The sequence below is a fragment of the Varanus komodoensis genome, unplaced genomic scaffold (genome assembly GCF_004798865.1).
Source record: "Varanus komodoensis strain SLA01 unplaced genomic scaffold, ASM479886v1 scaffold14_1, whole genome shotgun sequence".
NCBI lineage: Eukaryota > Metazoa > Chordata > Lepidosauria > Squamata > Varanidae > Varanus > Varanus komodoensis.
The window spans coordinates 24,233,500-24,260,277 of NW_025335438.1; the positions used below are offsets into that span (position 1 = coordinate 24,233,500).

Genomic DNA, 26,778 nt, shown 5'->3' on the forward strand with positions numbered 1-26,778 from the left:
TTATGCACATCAAGCTGTTGTGAAAAGACAGGTTTTTTCCTCGTGAGTACGTAGCAACACTGTCTGCCATTAAGGCGAGCATATTGTCAATTATTTCGGACTTAATTCTTTGCATGTTCGAACCAAAAAAAAAAAAACTACAGCTCCCAGCATTCCCTAAATAGCCATGTTGCTGAGGAATGCTGGGAGTTGTAGGGTAGTTTTCCGTCTAAACGTGCATGAGAGCACACCCTTAGTTTCATTATACATTAACTATTATAGATCGTTTGGATTTTCTGTCACTGACACTAAAACTTCTCAGTCCACCTCAGATGAAATTAGTATCGACCATAAGGTCTGGGAACACATGAGTGCCTATGAGAAGCTGCTTTAAGAACAATTCCGGCGTAGGGCACAACTGAGCCTCATGACAGACAAGTTTCAGCAGATAAGGCTTTGTCTCGGCATATATATGGAAAACTGGTATTGCTCAAAAAGGGCGGGCGCCCTATCAAAAGAAAATGTACCAATCCTAACTCTGGCGTATCTGCAACGTTATGCCTTAGAGCGCAATCCTGTACATATTTAGGCAGAAAAACGTCCTACAACTCCCTGCAAGCTGGCTAGGGCACGCTGGGAGCTGCAGAACTTTTTTTCTGCTTAAGTATGCGCAGGATTGCATGTTCAATCGATTATAGTTAAAAAAAAAAAAAGGTCCTCGCCCTTTAAACGCCCCATCCACCGAGATACGTAACAGAGATCCCATGTACTGAAACGGTTTAAGATTTCCATTTAGAATTGCTCTGCCACAATGCCGCGATAAACTCCAGATTTTCTTTCGCTCCGCGTGTTCCTACTCGAAGCGTCAAACAGAGCGGAGCAGGCTAAACCAACGACGGGCGTGGAGGGAGAGAAAATAGATCTACATTAGTGTTCTCTCTGTCTCCCCCTTCATCTCGTGCATCGGCATTCGCTGTGGCTCTGAGCCCTTGAAGATCAGCTAGGAACGTACCATTATCAGAGAGATGGGGGCTAGGCAGCAGTTTTAACGCTCTCTGAGGTGCGCTTCGGCCGTGAAAGGCAAAACAACTGTATAATTTAAACGAAGGACCCGCCAAAGCTGAATAAAGGAAAAGAAAAAAGAAAACAGATGCACACGTGCAAGCCTTTGGTCCCTCTGGTGCCCGGTTTTGCTTGGCGAAGACAACTGTGTGCTCTTGATCCCCCTTGTGTTAGGAAGGGAATGGTTCAGTCCATCGGGTAACCGCTTCCTTCTCCAGAGCGCGCTCCCTCCCAGCCTCTCCGCCGCTGTCGCCGCTGTCTCGGAGGTGGGGGGTGGGAAGAGGAGGCGGGAGTCCTAGCGCGCCGAATCCTCTTCAGGCGGGGCCCAAGATGTCGGTGGCGTTCGCGGCCCCCAGGCAACGGGGGAAGGGCGAGATAACGCCGGCTGCTATCCAGAAGGTGGGCAGTGGGGCCTAGACTGGGGAGTCTGCCTAGCCCGGAAGACGGCTGGGGTTGGGCGTCGCGTTTCGTTAGCCCTGTGCCAGCCCCATCATGGAAGGGCGCGGGGTTGGGATAGTTGACGTCGTTCAGTTTGTGATTAGAACCGGAGAGTGTCTCTCTCCTCGAGCGTGGGTTAAACTGGAAAATCTGGAAAACTAAGATAAAGAGGAGGAGCAGGAGGATAAAAGTAATACTTGCCTTTCTGCTCCCCTCAGTCGCCTATTAAAATACTTTAGACTGCTCTTCTATGCATTTTACTTGAGAGTAAGCTCGATTTAAAGCGGTGGAGTTGATTTTTGATCGGCATGCAAAGAGCTGATCTGTAAATCAAGGCGGTTCATATTAGGTTTGGGTTTCTGTAACGTAATGGTTAGACTAGGACTCAGGAGACAGGGTGCTCATCTCTATTCAGCCAGGAGACTTGGCCTGTCACAAATTGTGAATCTAACCTACTTCACGGGATTGTTGTGAGTGTAAAATGATGTGGGGAAAGATTGAGTAAACCACCATGGATTACTTTCTGAACTATCTCCAAACTAAAATATAGTTTTTCTTCAGTATTTGGGCTAAAATGCCTGTATGAAGGGAAAGTATAAAAATGAGTATATTGGAGGATGATATACACTACATATGAGGAGAAATTATTGTCAAAAAGCTTTTTGGAGAAAATGTCACCAAAAATGTGCATATTTAGAGAAATGCTTACAAAAACATTGGTCAAAAATGAGATAATGGGATTAAAATTGAAAAAACAGAAAAGCTAAAATTGGTAGATTTGTTAGTCATTATGAACATGGGGCTTCCAGTTATGCATATTGATTCTTTTAACTTCCAATGGACTTGTTCCTTAAGGAATTACCTAAAAGCAGGCATGTTTTTTGAAAGTAAAGTACTAAAATAAGGTTCTGTGATGAAGACAAAGTAAAGGAAGTATTAGCTGCCATTCTGCTTCAATGTTTGAGATTGGGGAGCTGATAAATTACAGTGGGACACTATTTTGGCCTGGGAATATAAGCTTCAGTTAACCTACATTATTGTAAGTTACATAGCCTGGGAAGGTAAAAGATCACTGTATTTTACAGTTGTCATGGCTCATGTAGAAGGATGGAAGGGAAAACAGTGATAGACTGCACTACTGTTGCTCTTGAAAAAATTGGTTACAGTTAAAATAAGTACTTAAAATTGATGGTGTTGGTTTAAATTATCTTGCATATGATTTATTACCTGTGTCTCATGGTGTGGATAGGAAATTAATAAGAGGGTTTTGTGCTGTTCAAACTTTACCTGTTAAGTGAAAAATTCCTGTTGGAAAGTTTGTAAACATCCACATGCAGAAAGATCACTATAGAAAATGTATATAGCTTGTGGTGTTATGACAGTCATAGCAATAGTTGCGAACTAAGAACTTAAAACAATTTCCAGAGGGGTAGCTCTGTTAACATATTACAGCGAAAACAGTAAGAAACTTGCGGAAATTTAAGGGCTACCAAACATAATGCTTATACCAGAATAATGTGTTACCCTTTAGAGTGCCACAAGGTTTTGTCCTAAGAACTTAAAAGTTCTCACTGTTGCATGTTTAAGACATCTTGCCAGTAATTTCACACCAGATTTGTTAAAACCAATGGTATTGTTCCAGGACTATTTTGAAATATCAAACTTACGTTTTTTTCTGGTTTGCCATAGTGTGCAACAAACTAAAATCAAGATGCTTTTTCAAGTCTTAGTCAAGGTCACCTCCTGCTTTATTTACAGTGTGACAGTTGCATTAGAAGGATTGCAATAAGATAATTTATATGAAGTGCCTTAGATTAGGAATGGATAACCTTTGGGGAGGTCAAGGACTGCATTCCTTTGAGAAAAGTGGGTAGGGTAAAAATGAGAAGTCGGTGAGGACACTGTCTTTCCTCTTTAATTCATCCATAAGCCAATCTTTTGCGCTTACATTCATCTATTCATTAATTCATTATCTCTCTCATACACATGCACTCTCTCACTCTCAGGAAAGTGGAGCAGCACAGCCTCAAATACCCTTCTCTTTCACCTTCTATTCTTTCTTTATATCAGTATGTTTATATACAGATGCACACTGATCCATCTATTCCCATTCCCACAGTTCCATCCTTACCTTCTGATTCCCACTTTTCTGCATACACTGTTGTACATCCCCCTGTTCATGCACTTACTTAAATTATCACTTACGTTCAGTTTAACTTACCTGCCATGCTAGGTTGGGAAGAGGAGACTTCTCTTTCTTCTTGTCTAACAGGATGGAAGGAGGCAGCAACATTTGGTATGAGGTGGGTGTGTCTTGGGCAGCCAATGTAGGCTGCACTGAAGGCTTCTAAGTGCTGTGTGGTATGTGTTGCCCTCATTAGCCAGGGAAAGAAATTGTGGAATCCTCAGTAGCTTGCTGTGATGAATTTGCCCAGCACTTTGAGGATAAAGGTACTCAGATTTGCATGAATTGGACTCCACACTCAATACAATTCTGTTAATAGAGGCATCCAGAGCATCATATGGTCCACTAACATTTAAAGCCTTACATAGTTTGGGACCAGGTCATCTAAAGGAAAACCTCTTTTTGTATGTGCCTACCTGGTCCCTGCAGTCTTCATCTGCTCAGAGAGCCCCTTTTAAAGGAAGCGAAGAGGGTGGCTACTAGGGAAAGGGCCTTTTCAATTGTGACACCCTGGTTATGGAGCCAGCTCCCCAAAGAGATGTGCCTGGTACCCACTTTTTATGCTTTTTACTGCCAGGTAAAAACCTTTTTATTTACCCAAAATTTTAAAACATACAATGTAAAATGGATTTTAAAAATCTTGTTATGTTTCATTTGGTACTGCTGCTATGCTATTGAAATTGACCTGGTTGTGCCTTCTGGGGGTCTGCTGAGTATATTGTGGGTATGATACTGTGGGTATTGTTTCTGCGATTTTATGTATTATAGTGATTTTTATTGTTGGTATATATTTTAATGCTGTAAATTGTGTAGGGAGCCTTTTTTTGGCTGATGGATATTATACAAATAAATGTGCTTTACAGTGAAAGTGCTATATCAGTGCTAAGCATAAATGTCCAGTCCAACACAGAAGTGTTCTGGAGATTGAAGGTATCAGTATATGACTTCAAAAAGAGAGTGTCCCAGAAAGATCAGCTTTGTGGACAGAACTGGGGAGCCTCATGGGTCAGATTAGGCTTGTGGGCCAGAGGGTCCCTATATCTTGTATGTGTCTGTGGGGAAGGGAGTTGGGGTAAATTGGAATGGAAGGAAAAAGTAATGAAGCTGAACTCAGGATTCCCCAGGGTAACTAGCAAAGTTCATGACCTGAATTCAAAACAAATATTGTGGTGAAATATTATTATTGATTTTATTTCTATGCCATCCAATAGCTAAAGCTCTCTGGGTGGTTTACAGCAATTCATAAAACAGAACAAAATATAGTACAAAATTAACAAAATGCACAATTGTATTTACAAATACAAAATACATTGCTTTAAAAACAAAAATCAAACAACTTAAATAAGGGCACAGTTTCAGGATCCCCTGGCATTTGATGGCCAGAGAATTATTTGGAGTCCCAGCATCAGGCAGAGAGCATGAACTGAAGTCTGGAAAATGAGAAACTGACATGAACAGATTTTCTATTTTTCATGATTCTTGTAGCTCACCATGAACAGCTGCTGCTCAGCTTGGCAGCTCTTAGATTGTGCAGGTCTCTATGAAGTGCTCATTGACAAAATGCAATGTAAACCTGAAGCATTCTGCCCTGGCTATTAAATATAGAATATTCAATATGTTTATACACAACTATAATTCTAAGTATAGATTGGGATAAATTAACTCCCATTTGGATTAGCAATCCTTTTCAAACTTTCAAAAAAATATTTAAAACCTGTGGCATATTAAAAAGGCGAATGATTGAAAATAAGGTTTCAATTTGATTTTGATCATTCATTCTCTCAACATCTAATCCGAAACAATCAGTTAGAATGGAGTTCAGTTTGTACTAGAATAATTTAACCTTATTTTCAGAACATGTTTTATTTCAGATGTTGGATGAAAACAATCATCTTATTCAATGTATAATGGACTACCAGAATAAAGGCAAAACTTCAGAATGCTCTCAGTAAGTTTATTATTTGAATGTAGTTCATGTTCACTCTTGTCATCTTTGAAAGAATGGACTATGCTTGTGGATCAGGTCTTTCAGGTGCACAAAATAGATTGCATAATCTGGGACCTGATAGTTATATGAAGAAATTTATTGACTCTCCTTAGGCAGTGTTACTGACAACTACTCAGTTAGAACAAGTACTATTTCCATCTGGGCAGTTAGTTGCCAGAGTATCTATTCTGTGACATGCTGGTGAAATTCTGAATGGACAGGTCAAGATAGTAATGCAATCCCAAATGCATTACCTAAAGCTCTGCAAACTTGGAAGAAAATAAAGCAGACTTTGGTGGCTGCACCTAGAGAGCAGATTTCCCTAAGTGTTTTATGAAGGTAATTCTGGAAGGTGGGTGCCAGAAATGAAAATGCTCTGTCGTGTGCTCTCTATGGTGTGAAAGACAAACAGGGCAACCCTTCTGCAAAAGAAGACCCCTGTGAAAAAACATAGAAACAGAGCGAGTCAGAAGGGGCTTCCCGGGCCATCTAGTTTGACCTCCAGCACCAGCCGGCTCCGCTCACAACATGCCCACCATGTGCACATCCAACCTATCCTTGAACACTCGCACTGATGGAGCCTCAGTGACCTCTCATGGAAGCCCATTCCACACCCTCAGGGTCCTAAAAAGACCTACAGGATGTGTGTAACCAAGGTTGTTAAGAGGTTTAATTGTCAAAACTTGCTCCTTGAAATGGGCCCTAAAATTGGTATTCAATGCATGCGAGTCATTATACAAGTATTCTGCTTCTTTCTATATCTGCAGAGAAGTATGGCATTCTGTACCAGTTGCCACTGAAATGCTGTTTTCAGGGACACAACACAATAAGTACAATGCATTATTTGGATGGTCATGACACAAGAATTTTAAACAGTGAATTTTGCATCTTTTATTTCTTTTTTAAAAATAGGTATCAGCAGTTGCTACATACAAACCTAGTGTACTTAGCTACAATAGCGGACTCCAATCAAAATATGCAATCTATACTGCCACCAGTAAGTACCTGTTAAATATAATGTACGTATTCTTCCTTGCATGAGGATGCTGTATTTGATCTATATAGGGACTAACTGTTCTGCATGTCTTCTTGCTCTTTGTGCCATGTATCTACAGACATTTTCTCACATGTTATAGTACAAAACTAAAATCTCATTACTACTAATTGTTGTTGTTGTTAGTCGCAATGTCGTGTCCGACCCATCGCGACCCCATGGACAACATTCCTCCAGGCCTTCCTGTCTTCCACCATCCCCTGGAGTCCACTTAAGCTCACACCAACTGCTTCAGTGACTTCATCTAGCCACCTCATCCTCTGCCGACCCCTTCTTCTTTTGCCATCTATTGTTCCCAGCATTAGGCTCTTCCCCAGGGAGTCCTTCCTTCTCATTAGGTGGCCAAAGTATTTGAGTTTCATTTTCAGGATCTGGCCTTCTAAAGAGCAGTCAGGGTTGATCTCCTCTAGGACTGACAGGTTTGATCGCCTTGTGGTCCAGGGAACTCGCAGGAGTCTCCTCCAGCACCACAATACAGAGGCCTCTATCCTTCAGCACTCAGCCTTCCTTATAGTCCAGCTTTCACAGCCATACATTGCAACTGAGAAAACCAAAGCCTTGACTATACACACTTTTGTTGGCAGGGTGACGTCTCTGGTTTTTAGTATACTGTCTAGATTTGCCATGGCTTTCCTCCCCAGGAGCAAGCATCTTTTAATTTCTTGGCTGCAGTCCCTGTCTGCAGTGATCTTGTGGCCCAGTAAAATAAAATCTGTCACTGCTTCCATTTCTTCCCCATGTATTTGCCAGGAAGTGAGAGCACCAGATGCCATGATCTTAGTTTTCTTAATGTTGAGTTTCAAGCTAACTTTTGCACTCTCTTCCTTCACCCACATCAAGAGGCTCTTTAGTTCCTCTTCACTTTCTGCCATTAGAGTGGTATCATATGCCTATCTGAGGTTGTTGATATTTCTCCCAGCAATCTTAATTCCAACTGGTGATTCATCTAGCCCCACCTTTCTCATGATGTGCTCTGCATATAAGTTAAATAGACAGGACGACAGTATACAGCCTTGCCGAACTCCTTTCTCAATTTTGAACCAATCAGTGGTTCCATGTCCAGTTCTCACTGTTGCTTCTTGACCCGCATATAGGTTTCTCAAGAGACAAATAAGATGGTCTGGGACTCCCATCTCTTTAAGAACTTGCCACAATTTGTTGTGATCCACACAATCAAAGGCTTTAGCATAGTCAATGAAGCAGAAGTAGATGTTTTTCTGGAACTCCCTAGCTTTCTCCATGATCCAACGTATGTTGGCAATTTGATCTCTAGTTCTTCTCCCTCTTTGACATCCTGCCTGTACTTCTGGTACTTCTCGGTCCACATACTACTGGAACCTAGCTTGTATGATTTTGAGCATGACTTTGCTAGCATGTGAAATTGGCATTGCCCTTCTTTGGGATGGGAATGTAAACTAACCTTTTCCAATCCTGCGGCCACTGTTGAGTTTTCCAAAGTTGCTGGCATATGGAGTGTAGCACTTTTCCTGCATCGTCTTTTAAGATTTTGAATAGCTCAGCTGGAATACTGTCACCTCCACTAGTTTTGTTGTTGCTCAGACTTCCTAAGGCCCATTTGACTTCACATTCCAGGATGTCTAGCTCGAGGTCAGTGACCACCCCATCGTGGTTATCAGGGACATTAAGCTCTTTCTTGTATAGTTCTTCTGTGTAATCTTGCCACCTCTTCTTAATCTCTTCTGCCTCTGTTAGGTCCCTGCCATTTTGGTCCTTTATCATGCCCATCTTTGCATGAAACATTCCCTTCATATCTCCAATTTTCTTGAAGAGAGATCTCTAGTCCTCCCTATTCTATTGTTTTCTTCTATTTCTTTGCAGTCTTCATTTAAGAAGGCATTCTTATCTCTTCTAGCTATTCTCTGGAATTCTGCATTCAATTGGGAGTATCTTTCTCTTTCTCCCTTGTCTTTCACTTCCCTTCTTTCCTCCGCTATTTGTAAAGCTTCCTCAGACAGCCATTTTGCTTTCTTGCATTTCTTTTTCTTTGGGATGGTTTTAGTTGCTACCTCTTGTACAATTTTTCGGAGTTAATTCTAGAAGGTGTTGTAGGCCTTCATAGAATCGGTCAACTTCAGTCTCTTCAGCACCGGTGGTTGGGGCATAGACTTGGACTACTGTGATGTTGAATGGTTTGCCTTGGATTCGAACTGAGATCATTCTGTCATTTTGCAGATTGTATCCCAGTACTGCTTTTCTTATTCTTTTATTGACTATGAAGGCTACTCCATTTCCTCTGAGGGATTCTTGCCCGCAGTAGTATACCTGATGGTCATCTGAATTAAATTCACCCATTCCTGTCCATTTTAGTTCACTGATTCCTAAGATGTAGATGTCTTGTCATCTCTTGTTTGACCAAATCCAGCTTGCCTTGATTCATGGATCTTACATTCCAGGTTCCTGTGGAGTATAGATCTTTGCAGCATCAGACTCTCCTTTCACCACCAGATACATCTGCAACTGAGTGTCCTTTCAGCTTTGACCCAGTCACTTCATTCTTTCTGGCGCTACTAGTACTAGCCCTCCACTCTTCCCCAGTAGCATATTGGACAGCTTCCGACCTGAGGGGCTCATCTTCCGGCATCATATCTTTTTGCCTTTTGGTGTACTGTCCATGGGGTTTTCATGGCAAAGATACTGGAGTGGGTTGCCATTTCCTTCTCCAGCGGATCATGTTTTGGCAGAGCTCTCTGCTATGACCTGTCCATCTTGGGTGGCCCTGTACAGCATAGCTCATAGCTTCATTGAGCTACGCAAGCCCCTTCGCCACGACAAGGCAGTGATCCATGAAGGAGTACTACTAATTACTTATGAATAATATTTTGAACTAGTTAGTTTTCATTAAAATACTGCTACTGTAACAATATTTTTTTTCATTGCCATGTATTTAAACTTTGAGCTCTTCTTAATTGCCCACAGAAGCTTTTATTAAAGAGCTATTTTACACTTCATGTTAGGGTAGTATTTGAGAAAAGTAAATAAAATCCAGTGGTATCTTTTGTTTACCTAAGATACTGCATTACTTTTTGCACAAATGGAAGCATGAGAACTGTTAGAGAACCTACCAAGCACAGTACTGTATATAACTTGTCGCAGAATTTTGGGCAAGCCATAGCAGCTATTTTTTTTCCAGGCATAGTTCTTTGGAGACAGCCAATTTAACTCAACGGAACAAATGAGATGCTCAGACTTAGTATTTGTTTAATTGATAATCCATCTTATAAGATAATGGGCTGTGTCCCAGTAGAATCTTATCTCATACTTTTGAAAATTCAGCACTACTAAGTCACGAAAGAGAAAAATCAGACAGAGAACATGGTAGGAGAAAAATACATTTATAGCTGCAATCCTAGCAACGATAAAATACCTGGAAGTTGCTTGGGCTTTAGAAATGGAAATAGAAAGTTGAAGAAAGTATCTGTTAAGAATGTTTCTCAGTTATGCCCTTCTAATAATGTGTTGTATGGTTTGGAGAGCATACACTCAATTAATCAAAGGAATTTCAGCAGGGCTAAAACTTAGGATACTAAGACCTATGTAGGGCAAGGGTAGTGTAGTGGTTAAAAGTGTAGGATTGGAATTCAGGATATCTGGTTCTAGTCTCCTCTCAGCCAGGGTGCTAGCTGGGCCATGTCACAGACTCTTAGCCCAACCTACCTCACAGGGTGGTAGTTGTGAGGATAAGATTGTGAGTAGTTGTGAGGATAAGAGGAGGCAGAAAATTATTTAAGCAATGTTGAGTTCTTTCAAAGGAGAAAAGACAGACTGTACATATGTGCGTGTGTGTGTGTGTATGTAAGAAAGTCAGGGGTCTGCAACTGTTTTGGACCTTGAAAAACTGCTGTGGGCACCACCACAAAATGCCTAATCAGTAGATAGCCACATTGGCATCTGCACCTATGAATATTAGTCTACATCTTACTCTGCAAAAACTTTAGGTTTGCATTGATTGTATACCACAGAATATGCAATATTTAATAAGAAATTGTCTAATTTGGGTAATTGCTGGTGGTACAATGCAGTTAGTGTTTCTTTTAAACATACTCTGGCAATGTCCAGGAGGAGAAGGTTATTACACCAAATAGTGTACTGGAACAGTATTTAATATTCATTGATGTGTAGCTCTTTAATATTATTTAGCTGTTTCATCACAATTAACAAAAAGAAGGGGGATGGATTCTCTATGCCCCTTTAACAGGTAAAAGGCTCAGATAACAAAACTGAGTTTATAAAAATTGTCCTTCTAAGTGCCTTACAGTGATTTCAATATTTGAACTGGTGGCATATAAATCCCAACATCAAATGCATAACTATTTAGATATTTAGTCTGCCTTTGTTGAAGCTTATGTATAGTTGCTAGAAAATATTATGCATTTCATGAAAATCCATGTACATATATTAAATAGAAAATAACAAAAACAATTAGGGGTACCACACAGGTACCATGTTGGGGATTCATTTGTGGATTCTACTGGAAGTTCCCATGGGCATCATGGCACCCATGAGCAAAGCTTTGGGGACTCTTGGTCTAAGCTGTTTTGTAGCACTGGTATAAAGGCATCTGATAAATCACTTCAATCAGGGGAGTATCTACTGAAGGTCCAGAGTACAACTGGGCAAGGAATGTAAAAGCTAGGGTTTTTAAAAATTAGCCCCTGATGTAAAGATCAACATGGATTCTTTTCTTTATACCCTTCCTTTGTTATTATAGACTGTTAAATAAAATGCTTTCTCTAGCCATACAACTTTACCCTACTAGTGTAGTGAAAGAAAGTTGCCTTACAGCTTTTTTACACAGTCATCTATTAGAGGATTCCTATCAGTTGAGGCAGGGAGATCTGAAGACAGAGAAGGTGTCTTATCCATGATACTAGCAGGTTCGTGCTAGCAAAGTGAAAGGAAAGGGCAATGAACTTTTCTTCTGCTTTTCAGGGTGGATTGCTTGCTTGTTTTGGTAATTACCCTCTTGTTGGAAGCAATGGGAGGAAATCCTGTATGCCAGCAGTAGCAATGTCAGACATTTCTGTGTTGGTGTTTGTGTGGCTGGTGTTTATGATAGATTTCCCCCAAGTTGGACACAACAAACCTCCCAGTCAGCATCCTTTTCATCTCTACAGATGTAAAGAAAAAAAATGCCATGTCCTCAGAAGTTAATAAAGGGCATTGGAATGGGCATCTAAGATTGGATCTTCATTTCTTAGGGTGGGGTTTCCCCCCTCTGGGAGACAATGCAATCCGTCCTGTGGCCACCTGAGACACCGCCCCAGGGTATTCTTAGAGATCCTAGGATTACATCCAAACTGTTGGCAGCTGTGAAAGCCATTGACTGCTGGTTGGTTGGTGTATTTTAGATTGCCTTGCCTTTCTGCAAACTGGCCTCAAACTACTCTGTGTATCTGCAGCATGGGTATTTATTTATTTTATTTAAAACTTTTATATGCTGTCACCACATGCCTTGGCGTCTCGGGATGGCTTACAAACGTACAATTAAAACCGATAAAACAATAACAATTCCATAAAATTATATAAAACAAAAAGCAAAAAAGTGACGGTTAATGATAAAATATTAATTTTTTAAAATAGCAATTAAATAAAAAGGTTTTAACCTGACACCGAAAAGAATATAAACTCGGTGCTAGGCACACCTCTCCAGGGAGTGCATTCCATATCTGCGCATAAGCAATATAGTATTTACATAATTTTTAAAAGTTTCATACATTTTATTTTTCCATTTAAAAATATTTACTACTGAATTGATACGAAGTTCTAAATTCTGAACTTCATGCAGTGGTTCCTATTTCTGCTCTCAATGCAATGTTTATAATCTGGTATACATTTAGTTCCAGCGACTTACTCAGAAATGAAATCCTAGTTTGTTGTCCTCAGTGTCTGCTACTTGCAGTTCAATAACTTATCTTCTAGCTCCCATGATCCATTAATGGGTACCTGCCCTTGTTTCATAATTGACTGCTTCTTTTCCAATGACTGGAGGAAATTATAGTACCTTATCTTTTTCCTGTAAGAATGAATGTAATAATTTTGTTTTGGGAGATGTATAATTTTGAAACATTGTTTCTGAAGTTAGCTTTTCTTTTGGAATAGATATTGCTTTATTTCAGGACAGATTTTCATAAAAGCACTGTTAAGTGTTAGCTTCTGCTAAAGAAAACAAACCTTGCTTTCAAGTCACACATTTAATTTTATATCAGATAAATAAAGGCAAGGGATCAGCTATGAAAAGATGAAATACTGATGCTTGTATAATATGCAGTGTGAGTCAGAGGAGCTACCACTTGCACAAATCACTTGCTTGGTGTGATTGTTTTAGGAAATAAGGTAGTTCTTCTAATGATTACATCTTCCATCTGTAGTGGGATATTTTTCAGTTGTATGATGGTAATAGTATAGATTATAGTCACATTGCAAATTACTGCTTATGTTAAAAATTACCCTTTCAGTTCTGTGGAGAACTTGAAGTTGACATAGAAGGATCCCAGCTTAGAAACTAGTAGAGCTCAGAAATCATCTATATCTGCATATTGGCATAATTTATATTTGATTAACAGTGATATATTCATATGGCCCTTCTATGTAATATTTCTCATGCAAGAAAATGAGATGTTTATGGGGATAGGATTGGTACTTTTGCTTCTGAAGTATTTTAAGTTTGGCTTCTGAAGTTCTTTACAGTTATCTTCAGTTCCCATTAACTCTCCTAGAGTAGAATCTAAGTTACTTAGTTCTTCTTCTCACTATCTCATTAATATGTTTTCCAAAAAGCTGTCTTAAAAATCTACTACTTAATAGGCCAGGAATTATATGCTTCTGGTCAGTAGTGGATGTCAACTTGAAATATCCTAGTCAAACAGGATCCGGTGGTGTCTGACTGCTGGTGCTGAGCTAACAGAAACCTGTCACACTAACATGTGCTGTTAACATTGCACAGGCCTTAGTTTTCATTAGAACATAAATAATGTTAGCAGCTGGATACCACTGGATCATTCTATAGTTGAGTGCAGCACATAATCCTTAATAAAAGAGGCAAGTTTCTGTCCATGCATGAGATGTCCTGGCAACCTTGCAGTTCGAAAGCATACAAATGCAAATAGATAAAAAGGTACCACTTCATTGGGAAGGTAACAGTGTTGTGTGCACCTTGGTGTTTAGCCATGCTGGGCATATGACCATGGAAACTGCCTGTGGACAAACGCTGGCTCCCTTGGCCAGGAAGCGGAGATGAGCACCACACCCAAGAGACAGACATGACGGGACTTTAATGTCACGAGGAAACCTTTACCTTTATCTTTATGAGATGTCACAGAAGTAATGTGTTCTATCCAGCAGTGCCACTCAGTGAGTGGAAGGATCTTTAATGCACTGGAGGGTCTTACTAATGAAATGAGGAGCAGGGCGATTTTTGCTGATCTCTTCCTCCCTCTGCACTGCCCTCCATTCCACTATTATTGCTATTTTGGAGACTTATCCAGCTGATTTTCAGGAGGCTGTATGGGAAGGAGGCCACTAGTAGAAATAATCTTCTCTCCTACTTCTTTAGAAGGCACCAGAAATGCCCATTCCACAAATAGGAAATTTACATTCAGAATGATATAATATTAATTTGGTCCCACATTCAAAAGTAAAAGGTTTAACACTTTGGTTTATTAGAGGAATATGAGGGGAAAGTGTGTCATTTAAGGTCATTCTTGTTGATCGTGCAGTACTGAAAAATCTGACAGAACTGAGGCCACTAGATAATGGGAAAGATTACATGTATCAGAAGAGATAATGACCATGTTTGATTATATAGCTGAAATACACAGAGAGAGAGAGAGAGAGAGACAGAGAGAGTTTATTTGTTGGACTAACTGCTTGTGTTTCAATAAATTTTCTTCCAGCCACCCACACAGAATATGTCAATGGGTCCAGGAGGAATGAGTCAGAGCGGCCCTCCCCCACCTCCACGTTCTCATAATATGGGTTCAGATGGTATGGTAGGTGGGGGCCCTCCTGCACCACACATGCCAAACCAGATGAATGGCCAGATGCCTGGTAAGTTTTTCTCCTAGAAGACGTTACCACTGGGGTTGCTCAGCAACTGAAACAACATGTGGGCTCAAGGGATATAAGATTGTTGATGACAAAACTGTGCTCTTAGAGTTGTTAGCTACAGAGCTACGTGACCTGTATTCTGTGTTTATCAGGCTGCCCTTGGGCTTTGATGTAGCTGACACACAGCATTCCTCTGAACAGAACTAGCTATATTTAGTCTGTCTGAAACCATATACTACAGCTGTACTTAGAAGGTCTACTGAAGAAAGGTTTTGGTCTAGGGCTGAATAAATTCTCCTTGAAAAAAATCAACTAAATCCATGACAGCTAAGTTAGCATAATAAGTAAGAAATATGAAGCTAATGGAAAAGTCATTTAGACAAGAAGTTAAATTTCTTCTAATCTTCCATATGACGTACAAAAAAGACAAACTGTAGAGTACTTTCCATGAAAAATACTTCAGAACCTTTGCTTCAGGTCTAAATCTAAAGCCTTGTTTTTAGTATAGGACAAAAGGGTATAAAATGCTTTAAAGGAGAAATAAAAGTAATATTCCATATTTTTACCAGGCCTGGCTATGCAGAGAATGCTTTTCTAAGCAGCATTTCAAAAGAAAGTAAGACTCCTTATTTATGAAAGGCAGCTTCAAAGCATACTAGTCACAGAAGCCCTGGTGCTGCTTCTTGTTAGCTGCTTCTGTCGTGTACCACATCCTTGATTTCATTTGCTCTATCTTATTCTGTATCTCTCTTATGGTTTTGTATGACTTCCCTCAAGTGCACTGTGTAGATCCTTTAAAGAACAATTTCTGCTATCAGAAATTACTGCAAATTTGCAATAACCAACCACAAATCATAGTTGGTGAATAACATAGGCTGCAATCCTAAACATACATTCTGGGGAATACATCCCATTGGATTTAGTAGGATGTGTTTCTAAGCAAATGGATTTAGAGCTAAGCAATACATAGTGCAGAAAAAAAGATTCTAAAAAGACTCTGGTACTATCTAGTTCCAAATTAATGAGTCTCATAACTTGGTGTAAAACTGTGGTCTGCATCTTCCTCAAACCTAGGTCTGACTTTTAACCCTAATATGTGAGCTATTCAAAGAATTTACACATTATCTCCAGCTCTGCTCAGTTTCTTTCTGGAGTTAACTGATGCAAAGGAGGACAGGGCTCCTGCAGTCTTAGCACTTGTGTAGATGAGGAAAGTTGCCATATTCAGTTTATTATATAGAAGTGAGAAAGAAAACTCTTTTTTTCTACACAATTATTAACGGTGCAGGAATCTTCATGCAATTGGGTTGCCAAGGCATATTCACTTAAGGGTCTCAATCCACCAGTTGAAGCCACAGTGATATAAAACTGCTAAATGGCTGGCAGTGTATAGTAGTTAGAATGATAGATATGGGCTGAGTAGTCCTGGGTTTAAATCTATGCTGAGTCATGAACTTCACTGGGTAAATTTGGACCAGACATGGTCTCTAAGCCTACATCATCTCACATGGCTGTTTGGTGGATAAAACATGAAATAATACGCATTTGAACTCTGGACTACTTGGAGAAGGCTAAGAAAAATAAATACAACTTACATTTGGTACAGCCATTTAACCATAGAAAATCTCCCACTGAAATTGGATTAAACTAACAGACAATGTTATTCATTTACAAGTTGTTTAGCTTATACTATATCTTATAAAGCATGGGTCCTCAAAGTACGGCCCGGGGCCCAAATCCAGCCCACCATGCCCATTTATCCAGCCTGCCATGCCCATTTGCACCCACCATGCGCGCACACCGCCGCCCACCTCACCCCACGTGTGGGGAGACAGCACTTTGCTCGCTCGGAGAAAACGATCTCCAAGTGAGCAAGCCGCTGTCTCGTGCACCCGCCTTGTGGCTCATGCCCACCCCCACCCACGCCTCTCCTTCCCTTGCCTCCTCTTGTTGCGCATGCCCACCCATGCCTCGCCTCGCCTCGCCTCGCCTTGCCCTGTCCCTGGTGGGTGCCCGCACGCACCACCCCTGTTCCCACCCCCACGCTGGCCCACGCACCCAACCAGCACCTCCTTTCTAGGCCACACCCAGCACTGGCAGCTTTCAACTGGCCCCCTGGTGCAAAAGTTTGAGGACCCCTGTTATAAAGCATATGCTATATAACATATAGTATATACTATGAATATATGTATATATTCACAATTCATTTTTTGAATTTGAAATATAATTCATTTCATATGAATTTGAAATATAATTCATTTTTTGTCTGTGCAAGAGCTTGGTATCATTTTAAATGCAGAATTTCAAAATGTATACGTGTTTTGATATAAAGCTGCAGTTTTCTGAGAGTCCTTTTTCAACCTTGAGTAAAAGCCAAAACCAAAAAAAAAAGCTACGGACTGAAATTAAGAGGTGGGCCAACCCTAAAAATCACAACCAGGTCATACCATAGGCAAATAGGAACTAAACACTCTATGACATTTGGATACCATCAAGAAGGTGGCCAGGCAGATCTGCAAAAGCACTAAGTTATGCAGCTTGGGCTTTACATCACAGGATGCCATTTCCCATCTCCTCACCAACTTCATTATGCCAGCAGAGGGACACAGCAGGACCTTCTCCAACAATATGGGTAGGCAAGATAATGTAGGAGGAGATGCTCATTTAAATAAACAGGTTTTAAGCAACACTTTGAATTGAACTTGGAAATGAAACAGAAACCAGCGAAGCCATCACAGTAATGTGTGTGTGTGTGTGAAGCAAGGTATCCATAATAAAAGAGGAAAACTGTTTCAACTTTGAATTGGTGTCATGCATTACAGGAGAGCAGTAAACTTGACATATGGCTCCAGAGGGCCTACTGTACCTGTATGACAAATTTATTACGCTCATGCATTTACTAATTAGGCTTTAGACAGGCCTAAAAATGTTAGAAATGGGCAATCCTATAGCAATGTACAAGTTGCCCATAGCTGCAAAGTCCTGCCCATTCTTGGAAGCTGATTAGGCCTGGCTAATGCCTGGATAATAAAATTCCCAGGGAAACATGCAGTCTGGTATTAATACAATACTTGTTTCAGTTTAAACCTTTCTGGTCTTGATAATCAAATATACTAATGCCCATGTACATGGAAATGTCACTTCAAATTCACATTCCTTGCAACGTATATGTTCCTCATTGTGTGTGGGGTTTTTTTTTTTTTTTTGAAAGGAGGCAAGATAATCAAAGAAGACCTTTTTATTTAATCAATATTTTAATATGTTTTAATATTGAATTTTATTATTGTATTTTATTAACTTGCAGCCAGAGTGGGTCATCAATTTATTTATGCTGTTAGCCGGCCAGAGACGTTAGTAATTGGACGGCATACAAATTTTATCAATCAGTCAATCAATCAGAGAAAACTAACTTAAGTTTGTTGCAGAGAGAACTTTGTGTAATATGAACAGATTTTTTATCCTTTAAGACTTTCCAAGCCTGTGTATATATAACAGTATAATGATATATGTTTTTAGTTTTACTACATCACCCTTCATAGCCAAAGAATCAAACTGCTATTCTGTGTAAATGCTAATTGCCTTATCAGCTGGCAAATTATTGTAATGAAAATGAGAGAGCACACCTCAGTGGCATATGTAGTTTTCCTTTCTGTGCATATGCAGCTGCTTTATATTGGATCTGCACTGAGGGGTAAACTGTTTATGTAACTGTAGATCAACTTTCCTTATAACTTCCAGATGTGTAACTATGCTGGCCAGGGGTTCTGGGAGTTGTGGTTCAATCCATCTTGGGGACATCCAGTGGGAAAAGCTGCTGTAGATCTATCAGTATTTGAATGTAGTCATTTGTCATTTAAGTCGTTTGTGCAATGTTTTATATGTTTTATCTTTTATATTGTTATTTATTTTATATTGTTATTTTTTATTGTTATTTCTGTATTTTATTTTATGTTGTGAGCCGCCCCGAGGCTTCGGCGAATGGGGCATCATAGAAATGTTTTAATAAATAAAATAAAATGTGAACTATTGCAGCTTTGAGCAGTAACGTTTCTAATCACCTAATCATGACTAGGCCACTAAGGGTATGCCATGGGCTTGTATGGTTCCTCTGCCATCATCTTCCACTTTTCATTTCTATACTATTCCATAGCTGAAGCTTTCTGGCAAATTACAGTAGTTTCTTGCTTCTGTCTTCTTTGAAAATTCCTCTTTTTTCCCCATAGTTTGCTTTAACACCTGTGTACCATCACTGACCAACCTTGCCACACAAAACTGGAATGTACTGTAGAACATGCCATGAGACTCTATGTTACAAGAGAAGGATTGGCAATAGCAGATGAACTATCTATAAAGGAAAAGGGTGTATTTTTATGTATATTCTCATCAAAGAATCTTAAGGGCCATTGTTAGTATTTTAGAACATTTTAAAATGTGTCTATTGTTTTAGCTATCAAAACAGCGTTATCTTCATAATGTTGAAAACTGTCATTGGATTTTTTGGCGATGTTGCCAATGATGTAAAATAGTGTATCTTTGAATAGCAGTACAAATATAGACATAATTTCAGCCTTGGGTTTTTTTAAGGTATTGATTTTATTTATCAATTTATCAGATTATTTATTTAGACTTTGATTTATATGCTGCCTACTTCTGTAGGTTCAAGGTGGCTCAAGAATCATGGTGAACTTTGTGTGTTTTCAAGACATTTAAAGAATTCCTTTTTCTTCAAAGGACCTAATCACATGCCTATGCAAGGACATGGACCGAACCAGCTCAACATGACAAACAGTTCTATGAACATGCCTTCAAGTACACATGGGTCTATGGGAGGTTATAATCATTCAGTGCCATCTTCTCAAAGCATGCCTGGACAGAATCAGATGACAATGAGCCAAGGACAACCTATGGCCAACTATGGTCCCAGACCAAATATAAGCATGCCACCAAATCAAGGTAAATTAAGAAATGTCTTGTTTGTACTCTGTTAAATATTAGTCAAAAGTTTCTAAATAAATAAGAGGGTCCTTTTATGTGCTTTTAATCAAGTTTAGCTAGTATTACATTTATTTCAGTACTAACAACTTTGCATTTTCATTAAATGCTAGGAAGATTGAAGTCCTGAAGCACAGAAAGTTGTTGTTGTTGTTGTATTGAATGTATATACTGGCTTTTTTTCCTCTTGTGAGGAATCCAAGGTGGCTTAGATAGCTCCTTGTTATCCTCACAACTACTCTGTGAGATAGGTTAAACTAAAAGTGATTGACTAGCCCAGTCACCCATGAGCTTCATGGATGAATGGACTATAGAACCCAGACCTCTGAGGGCCCCATTCCAACTCTAACCACCACACAGGCTCTTAGTAATGATATAATGACTTAAAAACAAATGTTTAATAATTTCCACAGTAGCAGCTACTACTAGGATACCAGAAGGACTGGCTCCTCCCATGTGGATTTCCTAATTATTCACATTGTTGTGGGAAGATCTGTTCTGCATTGTGTTGTTCTTGTTAGTCGCGAAGTCGTGTCCGACCCATCGTGACCCCATGGACAACACTCCTCCAGACCTTCCTGTCCTCCACCATCCTCCGGAGTCCACCTAAGCTCATACCAACTGCCTCAGTGACTCCATCTAGCCACCTCATCCTTTGCCGTCCCCTTCTTCTTTTGCCATCTATTGTTCCCAGCATTAGGCTCTTCCCCTGGGAGTCCTTCCTTCTCATTAGGTGGCCAAAGTATTTGAGTTTCATCTTCAGTAGCTGGCCTTCTAAAGAGCAGTCAGGGTTGATCTCCTCTAGGACTAACTGGTTTGATCTCCTTGCAGTCCAAGGGAGTCACAGGAGTCTCCTCCAGCACCACAGTTCAAAGGCCTCAGTCCTTTGGTGCTCAGTCTTCCTTATGGTCCAGTTTTCACAGCCATAAATTGCAACTGGGAAAACCATAGGAAGATCTATTTTGCTTTGTTAGTAGTTTTGAAGATAAGCCGAGTAGGGCCTCCTTGGTAGTTGTGCCCAGACTTTGCGATATCAGCTTTTATCACTTCCTGATGCCATTCCATTCTGCGCACATGGTTTCTACTGTGTTCATTGTAAGTCTCATGCAAATCTCTGATTGGACTCTCTGTATGTTCTGTATGTTCTGTAAAATATTTTTCAGTTGTTTATTCAAAATCATGTTTGATACTTTTAAAAAAATGATTCATTTCATTATTCAAAGTTCAAGTGGCAAAAATGCTGCCACAGGTGGCTAACTTTGCATTAATATAATACCATCTCCACAAAGTATTTGCTTGGAATTGAGCTGTGTTTCAACAGTTTCTTTTGATTTATAAGAGTTAGAGCAAATGTCAAAATAGAGACTGCATACACTGCAGCATATTTAACTTATGATAGGTCTATAACTGCTTGAACCAAGTCAGTCTGTAGTTAGGAAAATTGGAGTTGGCACAGTGCTCTGGTTATAATGAAGAGAAAAAGTAGTGTGGTAAGTTGGCAGGTTTTCCTTGTCTTCTATACAGAGGATCTTGGAGCAGGCTTTATACACCTGTTAAAGCAAACACTACTTTATTCTTTACATAAATTTTTCCTTATTTGCCTGGTGCCGAGCCTATATTCTTTTTCGGAGCCAGGTCAAATCTTTTTATTCAATTGCTATTTTAAAAAATTAAAATTTTAACGGTTTTAACAGTTGCTTTTGATTTAATTTGTTTATTTTTATTGTTATTTATTGTTTTATTATATTGCAATTGATTGTTTTAGTGTATTCTGATTTTGATATTGTAAGCTGTTCTGAGATGTCTCACATATAGGACGGCATATAAAAGTTGTAAAGAAATGATATAGGGCGGCAAAATTAATTAATTAATTGTAGTCCTCACATTCCTGTACCAAATTAGGTCTAGTGAAGTCAATAAAACTGTTCAGGAGTATCTTCAACAGCTATCTAATAGCTGTTTTAAACAAGTCGAACAAGTTCTGCACTGTAACCAGAATTTCTCTCATTAATCAGCTATCATGTTCTGCATGGAAGCCTTACTTTTTTGTGCATCATACAGATGCCGCCTTCCTTTTTGCATTCTAAATACTCAATTTATTTTCTTTTTTTAGTGCCGCCAAAGTATGGTTTCAATTTGTCTTCAGTGTAGGTTACAACAGAACACAATTTAAAAGTGATTTCTCCCCCACATTGTAGGCCCAATGATGCACCAACAGCCACCTTCTCAACAATACAACATGCCCCAGGGAGGTGGACAACATTATCAAGGACAACAACCACCAATGGGAATGATGGGCCAAGTTAACCAAGGAAATCATATGATGGGACAGAGGCAAATTCCTCCATACAGGCCACCACAGCAAGGTAAGATTAGAGGGTATGCATTCTACTGTTCAAGAAATTGACATACAAGGAAAACTTTCAACTAAGTTTTCCATGTATAATCAACAAGTAGGTTCTGCAAAAAAATGTTGTGTAAAATGTTTAGGATTCTGGCTACTCCATTTCCATTCTGCCTCTCCCACAGGTTGTCTTTTCTCCCCTTCTCCTAAGTAGTCAGTATACAGTGCCACTGAGCTCAGTCCTCTTTGTGCTATTTTGGCTTTTTCACCTTTAGGGGAGTTTAAAAAGTGAGTTTGTACCTCTGTAGACTTTTGGGTTCCTCTGAGTCTGCAGGTATTTCCATCTTGTACATGGATGGTGTTGTTTTGGGTACGAAAGAACTGGCTTTCAGAAATTTGTGATTGCTATTTGTCTGTATTATTCCATTTAGATTTCTGTACAATTTATGTTTTTCTATATCAACTTTTCTCAAAGGTGCTATTGTGTAAATGTAGTTTTTTAACTTGTCCATAAGCCTACCCTCTGTTGGTAATTTCATGGCTATAAGAGCAAATCTTTGTAAATCTTTGTAAAGTCTCAGCATTTGGAGGCAAGCACATGACAGGTGGCTATTTAAAAGCCTGTACTTTTACATTTGCCCAAAAAAATAGAACTTGAAAAAGTCGCTAGTATGAATTTTAATGTTGAAATGTATATTTTTCTATCTCTTTCTTTATAAGAAAGCAATATATATTGTCTGTATTTTAGAAACTTATATTTCTAGCATCTTGGGTTTTAAATGCAGTCAACTTGCTTTATGTAATCCATACATGTGTAGTCACCAAGCATTAGTTATGTTCTCCATAGTGACATGGGTGGGGGGAATCTATAGATAAAGGCTATTTCTCATAACAACCTGAGAAATTAGCAAGTATGCTAACAGAGAAAATAAGTTATTTACATATTGACTGGTTGTGGTTTTTCAGGCCCACCACAGCAGTACTCAGGCCAGGAAGACTATTATGGGGACCAATACAGTCATGGTGGACAAGGTCCTCCAGAAGGCATGAACCAGCAATATTACCCTGATGGTAATCTCTCATAATAACTTTCCCATTTTACATACCTGCCCATTACTAGTTATATACAAAACTTTTGGATGAACAATTTTTAGTAACTGTTCACTAGAAGACGTTTTATCTTCAGTCATTTGAAATGTAAAAGATAACTTTATTTTACAGTTCACTCAAGTACAACGTTGTAACTTCAGTTTTAGTATAGTAACAAAGAATCCCCTTCATTGGCTAGATCTACTGAAGATCCTTTACTTACATAGGAGTGTTTATGCAGTCATGTAGTATGTCTGCTGACAATGCTATTTTGCTTACAAAAAACATTTTTAAACTGAGGTTATAGTTGATTGCATTGATACTAAAAGCCCTTAATCATATGAGCAATATGCTTTTGAACATAGTAGGGTTTTTTTTTTAGTTTATGGCAACTTGTACCTGCAGTAACATATCATATATTATGTCATTTTTCTTTTAGCATCCTTATGATTTTTCAGACCATGTAATTTTTGGATTTATTGCATTGTAAGGGATTGCAAAGTTATCTGAATATCAAAGTAAATTCACTTAAATGAGAGGTCCTTATTTAGAATATATGGAGATATAAAGATACTGCTCAGGAAATCAGCTTTTAAACAATAGATATGGTAAAAAGTATAATCTAAACAGATACTGGTTTCTCTAAGAGGCAGCAGTGCATTTTCTATGTAAAGTTCTGGATGAAAGGTAGATCACCTACTTGCAATATTCCATAGCGACTATTTGTTGCTATTTAATTGTATGTGTGTCATCTTTCAATGTGCTGAACTTGGTTGTGCCAAGTTTTAAACTACCCATTTGCCATTGGTCATCACCATATTCATGATTTACTTAATTCGCATGTCACAAAATCAGTCTTGAAATCAGTCTTGAACACCCCTTGTATTGGATCAACCTAGAACCAAATTTGTGAAATACAGGAATATAATAATACTACAGAAAAGCTAGCTTAAAATTTGTTAATCTTTCTCAGAATTCATACTGTGGCATATCTGGCTGCTTTATGTTACATGTAGTAGAACACAAAAAACATAATGTAATGATAATCTCAAACTGTGGTTTAGATAATTTTTGTAAAGACTTTCTAAAATGTACTTGCAGCTAGATAAATTATAGGGATCCACCAAGTTCTGATATGTTTGGCAAGTATATGCTGTTCACCAACAGTCAATGTGACAAATATGATCTACAAATTATGACAGTAATTATAACATGGCTTTCTTTGATAAGCAGGACATTAATGGGATATAGAGATGATGTTCAGTAGACAAAGCTAATTATGAGGATTTAGTTGAGTAAAATGTGTGATGCCCATGATTAAGAAATAAGAGTTTAATAAACGGAGAATGGTCATTACAATCTTGTGATCAAGTCTAGTGACCCTTTTAACAAAAGCACATTTTAATTGTGTCCAAGAGTACATAATGAACTAGATTTTTAATTGCAAATGGAACTATGCAAGTTATTAAAGCCAACATCAAGTCAACTGGATCCTAATGGCAGATGTCATAACATTTACTATTTATGATAATATGGTAAAGCGGAATTTGTAAGGAAATACATCCTTTCTCTTATAATAGTTTAGAAAAACTGAATAGTACTTTTTTTTAGGGTAAAGGCCCATATTTTGAAATATATATTTTATACAAAAACTGTATAAAATTACTTGGAAGTTCATTGAGTTTTATTTGCTGTAGTTCACACTGCTTTTAGCAGCATATGCTTTTGAATTGGAAATCAGTAGAACAGGTGTTCAACAAAGTATGATAATTGGTTTCTTTGTTCCTTCTAATTAAATTCGGGTTATTTACATGCAAAAGGCCTAAATGCTTTCATTAAAAAAAAAAACCAAAGTATTTTTCCCCCTAACAAAGATTATCAGAAACTTAAGACCATTCCTCACTGTGATGTTGCTAAAACTACTTCATTAACTAATTTTCCCCCATCACATGTTAATTCAATATGAAAGGAAATCCTATTGGTAAATCCTTCTAATTCAATTTGAAGGTTCTTTTTTATGTGTTTCCAGCTGACACTGATTTTTCAGTAAGATGAAATCTTTTTAGGGTTTTCACTCAGAGGCCATTAACGTTTCTTCCTGTCTCTTGTCGAATTGATGTAGGTCATAGTGATTACGGTTATCAGCAACCGTCGTATCCTGAACAAGGCTACGATAGGCCTTATGAGGATTCCTCCCAACATTACTACGAAGGAGGTATCTATATACCTTCACACACATGTGCGCACATACATTCCTTTTCCTCTTCCCTTCCACAAAGGAATAAATTCTTGCACAACATAACGTGTTTCCTGCCCATGCAAAGCTCTTGTAGACTATTAGTTGCTGGCTGTTGAGAATTGCAGGGAACTTGAACCATTCAAAATCATTTCTTGCAAACATCTAAACGTATAACCTTAAATTCGACAATTCTAAAATGACTAAGGGCAGAATCCTATGCATGTTTGCCTAGAAAAGATTCTCCAACTCCCAGCATTTGGCAGCCAGTATTGCTGACTGGAACATGCTGGGCATTGTAAGACTTTTTTTGTTTTTATGTTTGTTTAAGCATGCATAGGATTGTGCCCTAAAACATTTAGTATTTTTTTCAATCGAATATTTCTATTTCAACATAAACTCAATGGTCCAGTTATATATTTTGTGTGTATGTATACATACAAATATAGTGCCATTAGGAAACAGCTTGCTGATTTGTGTAGCTAGTATGTGCTCTGTAGCTGTCTTTAATTTTGTCCTTTTTTGTTTTTGTTTTTTTTAGCATAGTCATTGCCTTATCAAATTATGGCATCACATTCCAGTAAACTTAGTGCTTGTTTGGCAGAGATGCTCAAATACTGCAGTTTAGCGTTGCAAAATCTGACTTTAACTGCAGTTTGGCCGAATTCCTTCTATTTTTGGTTTGTTTTCCTTTATTTCATTCAGTTTTTTGAGATCAAGACTGCATTTTCATTTTGTTTCGTGGTGTTCGCTGTGCATCTTTTAGAAAGAAAAATAGAACCCGAGAAAGTGCTTTGTAATTGTCTTTGCTTAACCTCATGTTTCAGGAAACTCACAATACTCTCAACAGCAAGATGCATATCAGGCACCACCTCAGCAACAGGGTTATCAGCAGCAACAGTATCCAGGTCAGCAGGGTTACCCTGGACAGCAGCAAGGTTATGGTAAGTAATGGAAGCCAAGATGAAGTGGAAAACCTGGATGTTAACTGAAGTGTTTTGCATGTTTCAAACCTTCCTGTTAAAGCTTTTATTAACAATGTCATAAATCCAAGTATAGGTGCTTGCCACCACTCTACTTAGATCTATCTATATACTTTTCTTTTGGCCTTCTAAATGCCTTTTTGCCAGTAGCATATGGGACAACAGAGCATTTACACTTGTAGGCTGGCACAGAAGGCAACATTCAGGCAGTTTAGAATATGATGAATAACTATAGGCTGGAAATTAAGCAACTTTGAATTTGAAACAATAAAATGATATTTCTAAACATTTTACACAGAGTTAGAATCTGCACATGTATAACCGCCTCCCCCTCCGTGGAATGGATCAGTTCTAAGAATCCA

The 26,778-nt window shown here is 38.8% G+C and overlaps 1 protein-coding gene across 3 annotated transcripts in view; it reads left to right on the forward strand.

The window, feature by feature from the left end:
* The first annotated feature begins 1,251 nt into the window (after positions 1-1,251).
* SS18 (SS18 subunit of BAF chromatin remodeling complex) overlaps positions 1,252-26,778 on the forward strand; it is a 35,260-nt gene continuing 9,733 nt past the window's right edge. The window contains exons 1-9 of one of the 3 annotated variants that reach the window (XM_044423941.1): positions 1,252-1,440; positions 5,536-5,612; positions 6,564-6,648; positions 14,619-14,772; positions 19,504-19,725; positions 21,963-22,130; positions 23,075-23,179; positions 25,320-25,412; positions 26,261-26,377. In XM_044423941.1, the coding sequence (XP_044279876.1) occupies positions 1,372-1,440; positions 5,536-5,612; positions 6,564-6,648; positions 14,619-14,772; positions 19,504-19,725; positions 21,963-22,130; positions 23,075-23,179; positions 25,320-25,412; positions 26,261-26,377 (1,090 nt within the window). In that variant the 5' untranslated portion in view covers positions 1,252-1,371. The remainder of the gene's footprint in view (positions 1,441-5,535; positions 5,613-6,563; positions 6,649-14,618; positions 14,773-19,503; positions 19,726-21,962; positions 22,131-23,074; positions 23,180-25,319; positions 25,413-26,260; positions 26,378-26,778) is intronic. The other 2 variants (XM_044423942.1, XM_044423943.1) reach the window with 2 other exon arrangements.